The sequence below is a fragment of the Scardinius erythrophthalmus genome (assembly GCF_964197995.2).
Source record: "Scardinius erythrophthalmus genome assembly, chromosome: 20".
Taxonomy (NCBI): Eukaryota; Metazoa; Chordata; class Actinopteri; order Cypriniformes; family Leuciscidae; genus Scardinius; species Scardinius erythrophthalmus.
The window spans coordinates 1,276,244-1,292,534 of record NC_138240.1 but is presented as its reverse complement, the minus strand read 5'-3'; the positions used below and the strand labels follow the sequence as shown (position 1 = coordinate 1,292,534).

The window sequence follows — 16,291 nt, the reverse complement described above, 5'->3', positions numbered from 1 at the left end:
AGTTCATGCAACTATAATCAAACATTAAAGAATTGTATTTTCATTAAACAAGATTGATTAATGCTGTTAAAAAATATTGCTCATTGTTCATGTTAAATGCATTCGCTAATGTGTTACATTTATATGATGTTTTTGGTTACAGTTAATTTTTACTCACTATGGTTAGGATCAGGGTTTGGTTTAAAATTAGTTGCATGTAGTTGCGCAAAATGTACTGTTGTTATTATTACAGTAAGTAACACATGTAACAAGGACACTGTAAAACAGTGATATTCTGTAGATTGTTTTTATTCTACTACCTTGCATTCAATTGTGAATTATAAATCTGCAATGAATTTTGCATATTATTATTGTTGTTGATTTTTTATTGTTAAGCTGCTTTAAAACTGTATTTAAATCTGTATTGTATAAAGCAAACTATATATTGATATCGTCAACTGCACAAGAAGTGCATTACAAATATCATAATTCATAATGAAATGCAAGCATGTTATGCACTCAACGCTAATCGCTCTTCTCACACAGTTAGTTTGCAGTTTTAAGCCTTTAAGAGTTAAAGTTTACAGTTAGTTATCTGAACAACACTAGAAATCTGAAGGAAACTCTATCGCCCCCTAGAGTTAGCATGACAAATGTGCTGACGCATGTTCCTGGCCTTAGATCTCATTTACACTATTAAACTTCACAACCCTGTTAAGAGAAACACCCTCAACTATCAGATTTTGACAAATACAGAACTGTTAATCAGTTCTAAAACTTTTTGCATTTCTCCACAAATCTCAGGCGAGATGCTGCGCTTGAACCCGCAATGCTTTTAATTTACTTTTCTCTGACAAATTGGCTCCTCGGTCCCTCTGTGCTCAAGAAGCCCAACAGATTCTCTTCATGTGAGATTCCCAGCGCGCCGCCGCATAGAAATGAGCCCGTTTCTGGCTTTCCGGAGAGCAAAAGAGTTTTAATAAGCAATTAAAGCCTTCAATAGGAGCTCCTAATTAAAGGCATGTTAAACAAACAGATATGAACACAGAAAAAATATTGACAATGGTAAAGGTGCCGCGAGCTCACCAGGGAAAACCTGAGCTTATTAGGAAGAGGGAAATTAATTTCACCTCGATCTGTGAGAACTCCCTCATGCGAGTGTGTTTCAGGACGGTCATCAAATAAAGAACAATCAGACGAGCTCCTCCTCCTGAAGAAATACACCATTTCAACAACCAACTCAGCCTTAAGGCGAGACACTACAGGTGAATAGGGTAAAATTTTGAACTAACAGATATCACCATGAAACTTTCCCAGTTGATTACCTACATTAAGATGAGAAAAAAATGTATTACAAGTTTTCTGTAATTTACAGGCAATATCTAATTAAATATGTGCTAATTTGCATATATTTTATCTGAGTATTGGATAAAGCCAGGTTAAAATTTATTTTTTCATTGTGTTCACATATTAGATGGGGGAAAAAAATACCGAGGGATTTATGGATATCTACTTTTGTTATCCTGTAAATCAGAATATACTGTCAATAGCCTTAAAAAAATGATTTTCGCCATGTTTTTTGGAATAAAATGTTATATAAATCAGGCTAGGAATAATATATTTACAAATCCCTCGGTAAATGTCTTCATAATTAGGTACAAGACTGGAAAGTTTGGTGTAAATAAGTGCTACTGAAGTGGAGATTTCGGACTTGGAGAATGAGAGAAAAGTAATTTTGAGAAAACGGGCTTTAAAGATTTATCATCAGCCAATGAGATTGCGCATCCAGCCCTTTTACTTTCACGATTGGTTGCTGATAAAAAGGAAATTACCATATTTGGATCAGACAGCATTGTACAGGAGAGAGAGAGCTTTCCAGCGGTGTGTGTGATGACAGAGAGCAGACAGAGATCGCGGAACAGCGGGAGGATTTACAACGCCAACTTTTGTTGAATTTATGAGAAATCTACAGACGCAAACAGACAAAGTGTGTAAAATAAAGACCTAAATGTGTATTTCGGACTTTTTTTTCACCACAAGTCTGAAAGAAGACATGTTATTGAAGACACATATCCAAAAATCTCAAAATTGACCAGTAAAAAAAAAAAACGATGTTTTTGCCCACCGTGTCTCGCCTTAATTGAAGAACACAAGACAAAATCATATTAAAGATCTGCGCATTTTTAAATCCAACCTAAAAAACTTTTTTAGGTTAGCTTTTTCCTAATGGTTTTAATTATTTTGTATTCCAGTATGTTCTTTTGTACGCTGTGTATTTTTTGCTTTTATTATTATTTATTTTTCTCTACAAAACCAATAGTCACAAAATGGCCACCAGCGAGTCCACGATACTGGATGGCATAGTTAAATAACTCTACACTAAATATTGATTCGACTGAGTATTAATATTTTATTATCTCACCAAACGCAAAATTTCCACGAGGAAAAAACGTACCTAGCGAGTGTATAGAGTTCAGTGACCCGGATGAGCCTGTGTTTCTGTTTCAGCGGCTGTTATCATGGACAGATGCACGTTTATGATGGACAGATGCACTTTTATCATGATAGATGCACTTTTATGATGGATAGATGCACTTTAATGATGGATAGATGCACTTTAATGATGGATAGATGCACTTTTATCATGATAGATGCACTTTTATGATGGACAGATGCACTTTAATGATGGATAGATGCACTTTTATGATGGACAGATGCACTTTTATCATGATAGATGCACTTTTATGATGGACAGATGCACTTTTATGATGGATAGATGAACTTTTATGATGGACAGATGCACTTTTATGATGGACAGATGCACTTTTATGATGGACAGATGCACTTTTATGATGGATAGATGAACTTTTATGATGGACATATGCACTTTAATGATGGATAAATGAACATTTATGATGGATAGATGCACTTTTATGATGGACATATGCACTTTAATGATGGATAAATGAACATTTATGATGGATAGATGCACTTTTATGATGGATAGATGAACTTTTATAATGCACATATGCACTTTAATGATGGATAAATGAACATTTATGATGGACAGATGCACTTTTATGATGGATAGATGAACTTTTATGATGGACATATGCACTTTAATGATGGATAAATGAACATTTATGATGGATAGATGCACTTTTATGATGGATAGATGCACTTTTATGATGGATAGATGCACTATTATGATGGACAGATGCACTTTTATGATGGATAGATGCACTTTTATGATGAGAGATGCACTTTTATGAAGGATAGATGCACTTTTATCATGGATAGATGCACTTTTATGATGGATAGATGAACTTTTATCATGGATAGATGCACTTTTATGAAGGATAGATGCACTTTTATGATGGATAGATGCACTTTTATGATGGATAGATGAACTTTTATCATGGATAGATGCACTTTTATGCAGGACAGATGCACTTTTATGATGGACAGATGCACTTTTATGATGGATAGATGAACTTTTATCATGGATAGATGCACTTTTATGCAGGACAGATGCACTTTTATGATGGACAGATGCACTTTTATGATGATAGATGCACTTTTATGATGGACAGATGCACTTTTATGATGGACAGATGCACTTTTATGATGGACAGATGCACTTTTATGCAGGACAGATGCACTTTTATGATGGACAGATGCACTTTTATGATGGATAGATGCACTTTTATGAAGGATAGATGAACTTTTATGTTGGACAGATGCACTTTTATGAAGGATAGATGAACTTTTATGATGGATAGATGCACTTTTATGATGAGAGATGCACTTTTATGATGAGAGATGCACGTTTATGATGGACAGATGCACTTTTATGAAGGATAGATGCACTTTTATGATGAGAGATGCACTTTTATGATGAGAGATGCACGTTTATGATGGACAGATGCACTTTTATGAAGGATAGATGAACTTTTATCATGGATAGATGCACTTTTATGAAGGATAGATGAACTTTTATGATGGATAGATGCACTTTTATGATGAGAGATGCCCTTTTATGATGAGAGATGCACGTTTATGATGGACAGATGCACTTTTATGATGGATAGATGCACTTTTATGAAGGATAGATGAACTTTTATGATGGATAGATGAACTTTTATCATGGATAGATGCACTTTTATGAAGGATAGATGAACTTTTATCAAGGATAGATGCACTTTTATGATGATAGATGCACTTTTATGAGTATAAATATTATTGGGAATAACATACGATTGACCAATCAGAATCAAGTATTCCACAGAGCTGTGTAATAATTAAAGTTAAGAGTTCCTGTGAGCTAAACGCTGCTAAAGACGTTTTGTTATGGAATATGTTTGAATAAAGGCCTTCTTCAAACGTTCGCTGAACTTGATCACACACACACACACACACACACACACACACACACACACACACACACACACACACACACAGATTTATATCAGAAAGGAGGCTGTTATATTAGATAAAACGGGACTCATGCACGGGGTAAAAAGGTTTTTTGATATCGTGAATCATTGCTGATATTGAATGCAGACACATTTCAGAAAGTGTCCTAACGAAGAAATGAAATATGCACGAGCCGCTGCCAAATTACACAAGCGTCTGACATTATAACGGCACTCGGGTGTGTTTGATTAATGTGCGGCTGTGTATCATAACCAGATCCATGTGTTGTGATAAATACCAAAACATGCATTGAAACCTCCCAGAATATGTGCCGTTCGCAGCTTTCTTATCGAGAATCTGCGGATGATTTTTCACTTCGTTTTCACTGCTCTTGGCTCACATTCCCGGGAAATTAATCACACTCCATATTTCAGGAGCGCATTTACTGTTCAGGGTTGCTGCACACTTTTTAAAGTCAAATTTAAGGCTTTTTGAGAGCTGAAGATATAAAAATTAATACTGTATTGTACATTCGGGGTGTGAAATATTGACCAAAAAAACGAAAATCCATATTTTCAAAGTTTTGTTGATAATAATGTGTTTTTGCGCAGGTTTAGGCTTGTTGTGGACAGCTGACTCACGAAGATATTCATATTATTCATATTCTCTGCGGCGGTCAGTTCACAGCAGTGACAGACATTAACATTTTTATTAACGGGCAATAGTTGCCACCTTTATTATAAGTTATTTCCAGGGGCATTTTTACCTATAAGTGCATTTTTTCCTAAACTTATTAGATGTATGCATCACCTTTTATGTCAAATTCTAACTTGAATTTGACATAATATATATATATATATACTTTACATTTATTTTAATCAATATTTAATAAATTATAAATAAATTAGAAAACAAATCCTTAAAATAAACATGTTTATACTTCAGACGGCAAATTCTTGAATCTGCAATCCTATTACAGTATTTTTCACAAATAAAGTAATTGTTTAAAAATGTATGAATATGTGAATAAAAAGGAAGTAGCCTATACACTGTAACATTGCACTCAGTAATCTGGTAATTTCGTGCACACTGCTAACCATATTTTTTTCAAATAAACACAAGGTAACGCTAATTTTACATACAGCACACAGTGAAAACTATATGAATATGACAGTGGAAAACTGGATATAGCACAGCATACTTTAAAATTAAGGATTTAAAGTTTTTCGATCGCGTCTCTTCCCGACCGTCACTAACGGCGCTGATCCACTTGTCCGACACGACTGTCGCGTGGTGTCGCGACGCCTCCCCACATTGGTACGTTGAGGGCGTTTACCGCTATGGGCGTGGTTCTGACCGAGCGGGAAATGTAGCGTATTAGAACAGAGGACCAGCGAGAGACTTCCCTCCGTCTCCATATGCTGTTCTTCTATTGGATAAACGCGCCGCGTTTAACGGAATTCATTTGCATAAAGATGGGCATCGGCCAGCTTTTTGACGCGCAGCACTTTTTCAAATGAAGCGCCGCCTTCCCGGAATGCTTTGCGGGTGCGACAAAGTCGCTTGACGTCACCCATAGGAATATAGTGGAGCGCGGCGCGACAGAAGTGTCGCACGGACAAGTGGATCAGCGCCGTAACACGTTTATGCCGGCTACAAATACACACTTCACAAGATATCACAGCTGGATTCGATTAAATCTGCAAGGTTTGTGGAATTAAATGTTTGTTAGATATTAAATGATGTAGATGCGCATTAGCTGAATGTTGACGGTAAACGATAAAGTATTTTAGCCTGATTGTTTGCCTTTTCTGTTACAAATAATATAAAATCAATGCTCTACTTTTTCGCATAACATTTACTTCATTTGTTTACCAGTTCTGTCTAACAGAGTATTAGATATGACTGAAAAAGATCGTAAACTAATGAAGACGGTGAATGTGAGTGAGCGCTGTGTGTGATCAGGCTCTGCCATTCTCAGCGCCGCCCGTCAAAATAAAAGTCCGGTGCGCCGTCAAAATAAAAGTCCCGCTTCCAACACATTTTAAAAATGCCAAATATCGGCCGATATATCGGTCGACCACTAAACTAAAGTTAGAAAAGTGAAATCATAATCAACCACCCCTTTAAGGGAAAATAACACTTAAGGTGCTTTATGCAACCGTGCACTGGATCATACAAGAGAAAGAAAGAGCTGCAGTAATGAAGGACAAACACAACATTACGGTCAAGGACTTCTCCGTGTTTGAATGTAATAAGTCTTCTAGTGTCGGGCCAGTGGGAGCAACGCTTAAGAACTGCTTTACGTTATTGCATTAGATATTTGCTGAGCAGAGCCTCTCATTCAGAGCGACTCGAATGGCTTTTACGCACGACCCGTTTATACAGCTGGAGTGAGAACCGGATAAGTGCCGATCTCCTGGGCTTTCCTCCACCGGGAATCATCGGATGGATCAAGTGGGCCTGAAGCGAGTCCTGGAAAAACACACTTTCCGAAAGCGAACCGGCGTAATTAATTTAGTTGTGGTGCAAATGAATATATCAGCGAGAGGAATGATACGGCTAATCCAGCAGAGAGAGGTCATTCAAGCATATGTTGCTTCCACACACACTCGGCTTTCCTGCAAAACAACACACACTGAACACTGGGAAACAGCTGGAGAAGATCGGAAGCTCAAGACAACATGTGACACGCCTTTAGTCTCAGTTATTAAGAACACTGGAGGTGTTAATGAATCAGGAATGAGTCGTGTTTATTGCTTTGTTCTGAAACTTAAAATGTTACAATGTTGCAGTTTCTTCTTTACTTGGTTTGATTTCACAAGACATAATTTTTAAGTCCGCCTGTAGTCAATCATTGTATCCCTTAAAACTCTTCTTTGATCACCAAAATTATATATTTAAATATTTTCATTGAAAAATATTCTTGACGCCTTAAAATATCTTGAATGTAACTCGACACCCTTGCCTCATTTAGTATGCGTGGTTCTATGAATATGCAAATGAGCCCCGCCTCCACTCACTCACTCAGCTCAGAGATCCACTGGTTGACGATCACACATTGATCTGATTGGTTACAAGGTAGTTTGTGACGTCAGAAACACCAGCGATTTCAAAGCGTGTTTTTGAGACTGTCTTTGGTTCTCTGCAGTTTTAAGGAGGAAATACTCAGCAATCACACACACACACACACACACACACACACACACACACACACACACACACACACACACTCACTCTCTAAAAGAGTTCTTGCTTTTTATAAGTAGACCTATTTTTCACTGTTAGTTATAATGCAATAAACTAATCTTCACAAACAGAAGCACATGGTTGTAAAAATTACTTGCGTCTAAAATATAAAATATTGTATATTGAGTATAAAATATTGCAAAGAAATCACTCTTTAGAAACTGAATCATTTTTTGTAATATTATAAACATCTATAATATAAACTATGTTCTGTGCAGATGCATAAATGATTCAATCTCTATCTAGTGTTTGTTTAATATGAATATGTAAAAAAAAAATATATATATATGTATTATGTAGTATGTTGTATTATAGTAAATCCTGATGATATATGATTTAATAAAATATTTACAATTATATAAATATATATATATTGATTTTTTTCCCACTCAATCCACCTCAGAAATGATTTTCCTTCAGCTCACAGGATCATGAGTTAAATAAATATGGTCATGTTGACTTTAGATATACACAAAAACACACAAGAGCATTTACGTCATATAGTGTCGTTCCTGAAGCGCATGTTTGATCCAGGACTCGTTGAGCGTCAGCGCTCGTGAAATCTAGTTACGAGGCCGTAAAAAAGTCAAATCAGCGTAAATTACAGCAGGTTTTCTTCCAGCTCGAACTCTGACCTCCTGAACCACAGTGACCCAAACCATCCCGCAAAACCCAACGGGAAACACTGCGAAGAAATCCGTCAGTGTTTCATAAAGGGTCAAATCTCTTCTGGAAGAATCATAATGTGATATTGGCCAACCACATCTCCAATAAATCCAGAAATCATAAAAGAAGAGGAACAGCGGCGTTCAGACGGCTGTATCTGGGGCAGATTGTAAATTCAATATTGTGTTAACGCTCAGAACGAGCCTGAGGAGGCTGTAAATCCATACGCTAGATCAGGAATATAAACACAAGAAGGAATTTCCTCACATTCTCCAGTCACACACGCTTATTAAACAAGAACAAAAGCCCATGAAATAACATTTGTCCAGGTTCTTCATCATCACACGTGTGATTTACGAGCAGGAGGCTCATCTACAGCCGTCTAGGTCACATGATTTACTTCTGACATGAGAAAAATATGCCCAGATTCCCTCATAACCACCGTCCTGCCAAAACATGATGAATATGGATTATTCCAGCGGTTCTCCACCTTCTGAACTCCAAGCCTCACATTATCCACACAAATATGCAAACTTTGTTCTCAGACAAAACCTTTATAAAGGTCATTACAGTTCAATAAAACCAGAAAAATAACATTTTTGTGACGTTAACTGAAATTAAATGTTAAAAAATAGTCAACATTCTCATTTCGCTTAACTTGATGCACCAGAATAAACCAACTGAAATAAAAGTGAATAAAAAACTATATTGACATTAAAAATAACCAAAATGACAAAAACTAATTTAATTTTCATTTAACTTAATTTAACAAAATGACTAAAACTAATAAAAAATTAAATATGGAAAACATAAGGACAACTAAACTAAATTATTCACTAAAATAATTATAAATAATTTAAATAATTAAATTTAAGAAGTTTTTTTTTTTTTTGGAGCTGAATGTTCTTTTTAACCAATGAATTTACTTGATTCAGTCAATTTAATTTAATGAGAAACATTTTTAAATAATATATTTTACTCACAAACATAATCAAATATATTGGCATAACTAGAAAAAGATACATTTTTTAAAGATTTTTAAGATTTTATTAATTTCCATGATTCTTCCAGGTCTAGATTTGAAATTAAAAGCCTTATATATATCCATGTTTTTCAATACCGTGAAAATCCTCATTTGTTGTCGAGGGGGTGAATAAAAATAAGAAATATCTGGACTTTTAGTTGTTTTAGAGCGTATTTTAATTCATCTTGAGGACCACTAGATTATATAACAAATTGATATGATTACATAATGAATAGAGTGTTGAGTAGAATGTTAGTACAGTAATAGTTAATGAATAGAGTTGTACTGTATTCGCTCTTCAACACAAGCTCTGGTCCAATAATGCTTCATATCCAGATGAACGTCACATGTGTGGAATCATGGACGCTCCGTCAGGATTCGGCGACGATTGAAGCCGTCTGATAAAGCGCAGAGAAAGCTGTTTGTGTTCAAGCATGAAATCTCTGAGTTCCAGCCGCTCTTCTCCTGTATCTCGTTCACTCAGGACTCAGACGACACAGAAATATGACTGAATAATCAAAAACAAGGGGAAACATGCAGCACGGGATCAAACGCGTCACGCACATGGAGAACAGATTTTAAACACGGCCTCTGAATGGGCTTCAGAAACATCTGTGTTTCTCTCTGACCGTCTGTAGGTTAGATGAGCTAAACGGCTCTGTTCCGTGTGATGTTCCCAGTCCGGCGAGGCTAATGGGGGCGTTGATCACGGCGCTCTTCACTCTAGCGGAGCTGTGCAACGCCTCTGTGTTCATTTCCTTCAGGCCAAACAGCGAGACGTTCAGAAACAATTGTCTTACAGTGAGACTGAAGAACTGAGAGAAACCAAAACCAACCAGTTTCACATCAATCATTAATAGACCAGATCCAGAGCAGAACCATGAGGACGACTGAAGATACTGTGACCATTCGTCCATCCATTCATCCTATACATCCATCCATCCATTCCTCTATCTATTTATACATCATCCATCCATCCATCCAAATTTTTAGTCAAGTCAAGTCATCTTCATTTATATAGCGCTTTTAAAGCAGCTTTACAGAGACAAACGTATAATTTAGGGTAACTGAGATTGTTTTGGCTTTATAGCGGTTCTTTAGTAAAGTTATTTTCCAGCTAAAGTTAGTTTGAATTTTAATTAAAATGTATATTAAAATGAATTACTGAAAAAAATCAAATAAAATTATATATACACATAAAACAAAATTGATATTTCTCCATTAAATAAAAACGAACTGAAACTAATATTGTGTTGCGGAAACACACAAAATATTAAATGTAAAATCAGAAAAATGTGCTAAAATAAAACCAAAATTGAAGAAGTGAAACTACAGAAAGTGTTTATTACAGACGTCGCTCATTGAGAATGTGATAGATGACAGTGTGTGTGTGTGTGTGTGAGAGCGAGTGTGTGTGTGTGTGTGTGTGTGTGTGTGTGTGTGTCTGTGAGAGTGTGTGAGCGAGTGCGTGAGCGTGTGCATGTGTGTGTGTGTGTGTGTGTGTGTATCTGTGTGTGTGTGTGTGTGTGTGTGTGTGTGTGTGAGAATGTGTGTGTGAGTGAGTGAGTGAGTGAGTGAGTGAGTGTGTGTGTGTGTGTGTGTGTGTGTGTGTGTGTGTGTGTGTGTGTGTGTGTGTGTGTGTGTGAGTGAGTGAGTGAGTGAGTGTGTGTGTGTGTGTGTGTGTGTGTGTGAGTGAGTGAGTGAGTGAGTGAGTGAGTGTGTGTGTGTGTGTGTGTGTGTGTGTGTGTGAGTGTGTGTGTGAGTGAGTGAGTGAGTGAGTGAGTGAGTGAGTGAGTGAGTGAGTGAGTGAGTGAGTGAGTGAGTGTGTGTGTGTGTGTGTGTGTGTGTGTGTGTGTGTGTGTGTGAGTGAGTGAGTGAGTGTGTGTGTGTGTGTGTGTGTGTGTGTGTGTGTGTGTGTGTGTGTGTGTGTGTGTGTGTGTGTGTGTGTGTGTGTGTGTGTGTGTGAGTTTATGTGCACCTGTCATTGATGGTCCAGTTGAGACAGAGGTTGAGGGACGTCAGGTTCCGGCACTTTCTCACGACCTCCATCACGGTCTCGTTGTTGAGCTCAGAGATGTGCCGTAGATCCAGACTGCTCAGGGACTGAAGCTACACACACACACACACACACACACACACACACACACGGTCAGCACGTCTCTGCAGGTGCAGTAAATGATGCACATTACTCACTGAATACTATCACTGGAATATAATCGTCCCATTATCCTCGTGTGACTGCGTTTGACCTCTAAACGAACACCAGCGTCTCACATGCTCTTCATGGACTGGTTCATTATCTGATTATTTGATTATTTATATGTAATTATTTAATCATAATCACGATTATTTTGGTCAGTATTGTAATTTAACACGATTAGGAGTGGGTGATATAACAAACATCTTATTAGTGTTTTTCCCCTTAATATATACTGTATAAAGCAGATTTAATTGGAAATAAGTTTGCTATGATATCAGAATTGTTTCATAATTTTTTCCAATTTCGACACCACAGTAAAAACAATAACTGAAGACAGGTAAACAGTCAGTAGGCCTAAAACAATAAAATCAAAGAACCAAATTACAAACAATAGGACAAAAACAATAAATAAAAACAATAATTCCTAAAGATTATTATTAAACCAACCAAAATCATTGAGTCTAGAGCGGTGTCATTTTCTTGTTGTTTGATTAACATGAACATAATTAAATGTATATTAGGCTCCTGTCACTTTAAGACCTAATGCACGTATTCAATATACTGATAAATATGACTTTTTAATAATAAAACACTGCATTTCACGAGTCAAGTTACATGATTTGACTGATTTGAACGTTACATTGTGGCTTTTATTGAGGATCGAAAGTGCATGAATCGTCTCAATCATCATGTTTTCATCGAATGAATCGCTCAGCCCTGGACTTGAGAGCAAATAATGAGACTAAATTTTGAGCAATATCAAATTCCACCAGATATGAAACCCCAATAAAAGCATTTCTTAGATTCAGGAAGCATGTTTCATAAACGCGAGCATTATGTGCCGCGTTAGGACTCAACAGCGAGCGCCTGCATGTCAAGCTCTTGACCTTAACGAACACAACACTCCCTGCAGCGGATTACCCATGATGCCCTGCTCCGCTCCTGACCCAGAGGACCGGCGAGAGAATTGGAGGCACAAAATAACGCAAAAGGTGATGGCTTGAAAAATGTCAGAGCGTGTTCATCATAACTGCACATAAATTACACTCAGAGGTCAGAGGTCATGATCCATCACATTTACAGAAACACCATGGAAATACACTATTAAACTACTGTATCATATTTGATGCACAACTTTTTATAGTCTATAAATGATCAACAACTGTCACACACAATCTCCATTCCTTCCGTCTCTGATTGACAGTTTAAACTCTTTTATTAAGTAAAAGTCTTTTAGTGTTATTGTAAAAACATCCATTTTTATAAAGTAAAGTCACGATAACTTTGATATTGTTAGTAATATTTCAGCTGGACTGAAGCAGTTAGAAAAATCATGAGTATGAAATATGATCTTCAGGCTTTTGAGGAAGGTTTATTTATTCATCTCTCAATCATCATTGTATTGCATTGCATTATATGTTTTAAAACTACAGAGCTTTGATCATAAAACTAAGCATGTAAATATCATCTTACTAAGACATATTATTGGCAGATATTGATATTTAAATGCATTTTATGTCAGTATCCAAAGATCTCACTGATTTGCATTACAAGCATCAGAAAATCTGCATAAATCAAATTGTGCATTTTTTTTTGCACATTTCAAATTGTCTCTGAATAAAATTGAGTTTTTTCCCCATATCTTATTATAAGGCCCATAATCATATCTCAACAAAAATCACATATGCACATTTTTTTTTTTTACTTTTCTTTTATATTTTGTCTAAAAGGGTTCAATAAACAATTCCATCCCAGATTATTCTGAATATTATTCCACATTTCAAGCTTTACAGGGTTAAATTTGGTTTCATGCACAACACAGTAAATCAAACACACAGGAAGCGCAAAATAGCATCTGGTTTTAGTATGAAGACACAAATATGCAGCGTTGCATGTATGCAACATTAATCATGCATCTGCCCTCAAAACACACACACACACACACTCACAAACACTCGATGTGGTCCTTTGTATAGTGCACTTTTAAATTTTTAAATCTTACTTTTAACTTACAAAGCACTTCACAACTTGGCTCCTTCATATCTTCTAGATCTTGTTCATATACACACTCCTTCATGCATTTTAAGACGGGCTTCTGCACTTACACTTGTTCTTCCACTAGGATCACGGCTCCTCATTTATGGAACTCACTTCCTGTAGAAGTTCTCAACAGCTCTAGGGCCCTATTTTAACGATCTGAAACGCAAGTATCAAGCGCGAAACACAAGTAACTTTGTGGGCGGATCATAAACCGGCGGGATAAATGACTCTCCGACGCAAATCTAAAATGTGTTGGTCTGAAGTCGCTTCATTACTCATAGGTGTGGTTTGGGCGTAACGTGAAATAAACCAATCAGAGCGTCATCTCACATTCCCTTTAAGAGCAGGCGTGCTTGTTCCATGGCGGATTGCTATTATAACGGCGGATTTGCCAGGAGCGGTTCACAGCCGAGGAGACCGACGTTCTCGTCAGGGCCGTAAAACACAGAGAAGTGACATTGGGGATGGAGAAACACACCCAGATTAGCTTCGCTTAAACAGGCGTATGATAATTTGGGTAAATGTGTAAGCTAGATTTATGACTATTTTTCACATCTTCATGGACACAACAATGATTTCCCTCGTGTGGAATATTTTTTCTTGTAATAATGTATGGTTTTCTAAAAATGAAAACTGCTTCTGTGTAGATGAGAGAAGCAAAGTGTGTGTGCGTTGTGCACACGCTACATTATGGCCAAGCATGCGCCCTTAAAATAGCATCTGAATAACATGTGCAACGCGCCACTGACTTTAGACGAGGTTTCTCCTGGTCAGTGGAGGAATTGTTTTCTGAAACTGCAAAATAGCACAAGGGAACGTTTGCGCCGGAACACGCCTCCTCTCTTCGCTGAACCGCCCCCGGGAGCGCAAGTTCATTCCCTGGTTTACCGACGTGCGTCTGTGGAGGGAAGAGTCCGCTGTGCGCGGGTGCAGAATAGGAATGACACATGCGTCGCTGTACAGAGTCAGCTGCGCTGGGTGCGAGATAGAGCCTCAGCCTTTTGGTCTTTAAATCTCGTCTTAAAACTAAATCTGTTTAGGCAGGTTTTATGTGATTTAATGTTTGTTGCTGAACTGGTTTTATTGTTTAATGTCATTGCTTTTATGGATTTTGTAAGGTGTCCTTGAGTGCCATGTGCCAATAAAATGTATTATTATTATTATTATTACTTCCATCTCTGGTCTCGATTACACATGCAGGAAAGCGGATGCATTGTTTGCTAAATAAAAGGCATCAAACCGTGAGAGCTGGATATAAGCAGACGCACGAGATGCTGTTCCTGTCAGACACATTAAACATGTTAAAAACGTCTGCAACCTCAATCACACAAACAAACATTCAAGAACAAATCACCGCTTTCATTCTGATTGCAGAGAAACTCTGTATATTACTCTGCTGTATTTTACCTCGCAAAAATATAGTATTTATGTATATTTACCACACGCAAAAGACTATTTCTTTTCTACATTTTAAAGTTTATAGTACTCATTCAAAGTACTCATTCAAATGTGATTATTTTTCTCCCTTTATTTAGAACTTCTGGGCAAATGTTTGATTAAGAATGTAGAAATATAAAATATGAATGAAATATAAAACACAAAAATCCATCATGACTGTCTCAAAACAAACGCTCGTTTAGCACAAACCCAGAACTCTGTGTCATTATTTGGTAACACTTTATTTTACAGTGTCCTTGTTACATATGTTACATGTACTTACCATAGTAATAACAACAGTAAATTATGCATAATTACATGCAAATAACCCTCAACCAAACCCTAACCCTATAGTAAGTACATGTAGTTGCTTAATATTACTCAGTACTTAAATATATAATTACACTGTAACAATGACACCTTAAAATAAAGTGTAACCTTTATTTTCATCTACGAAATCATGAATCAGAAATATTTAACTGGCCAATCAGAATCAAGTATTTCAGAGAATCATAATCTTCTATACAGCTTTGCCAAAATATTGTTCAGAAGTCGTGAGTAAAAGATTTGATCTTCATATTCTCACAATGAGCCATAAAAGCCTGATGTATAAAGTATATTAATGAAAAAAGAAACACAAACTCTGAATGCAGCCAAATTCACTTTTCATAGTTTTGCTTCTCTGCATATTAAAACAACTGAAGTTACCAAGTGAAAACTCTTCATCCTCTTTTATTAAATATTGTCTTGAAACGAAGGCATTTAATTGAGCGAGGCGTTCTGGTCACACAGAGTCTCTCCTGTGTGTGATCTAAAGGTCTCTAGTGAAGGAAATGTGTTTCTTTAGCACTCGTATTAATTATTAAAGCTTTATTATCTACAGAGAAGACGGTGGTTAAACAAATTAAAAAAGCGTCTCGCATAATTTGACATTGTGTTCAGATCCGGCGCTCGACCTGAAATGAGTTTAACAGCCCTGGTGTAAATAATAGAAATCTCATTAAAGTCGTTTCTAAGTCCAAACTTATTAGCATGTGATCCGGCAGCGGGATTTAGCATCAGCTCGACTCGTTTATCATCGTGACGGTCAGACGGGGCTTCAAACGGAGACATTCCCGTCAGTCTGACCTTTGACCCTCAGATCTGCCGCTTCATGTCATCAGGGTCACAGATGGAGAGAAACTCAAGCTCATGTGATCCATTACAGCCTGAGATCCGACATCACACATCAACACAAGCATTAATATCCTCACTGTACATCACAACACTACAAACGTCAC

The 16,291-nt window shown here is 36.9% G+C and overlaps 1 protein-coding gene across 1 annotated transcript in view; it reads right to left on the bottom strand.

The window, feature by feature from the left end:
* The window catches only part of fbxl17 (F-box and leucine-rich repeat protein 17), a 193,733-nt gene that overhangs the window by 75,812 nt on the left and 101,630 nt on the right, over positions 1–16,291 (bottom strand). The window contains exon 7 of the mRNA XM_081348524.1: positions 11,313–11,443. Within this exon, the coding sequence (XP_081204650.1) occupies positions 11,313–11,443 (131 nt within the window). The remainder of the gene's footprint in view (positions 1–11,312; positions 11,444–16,291) is intronic.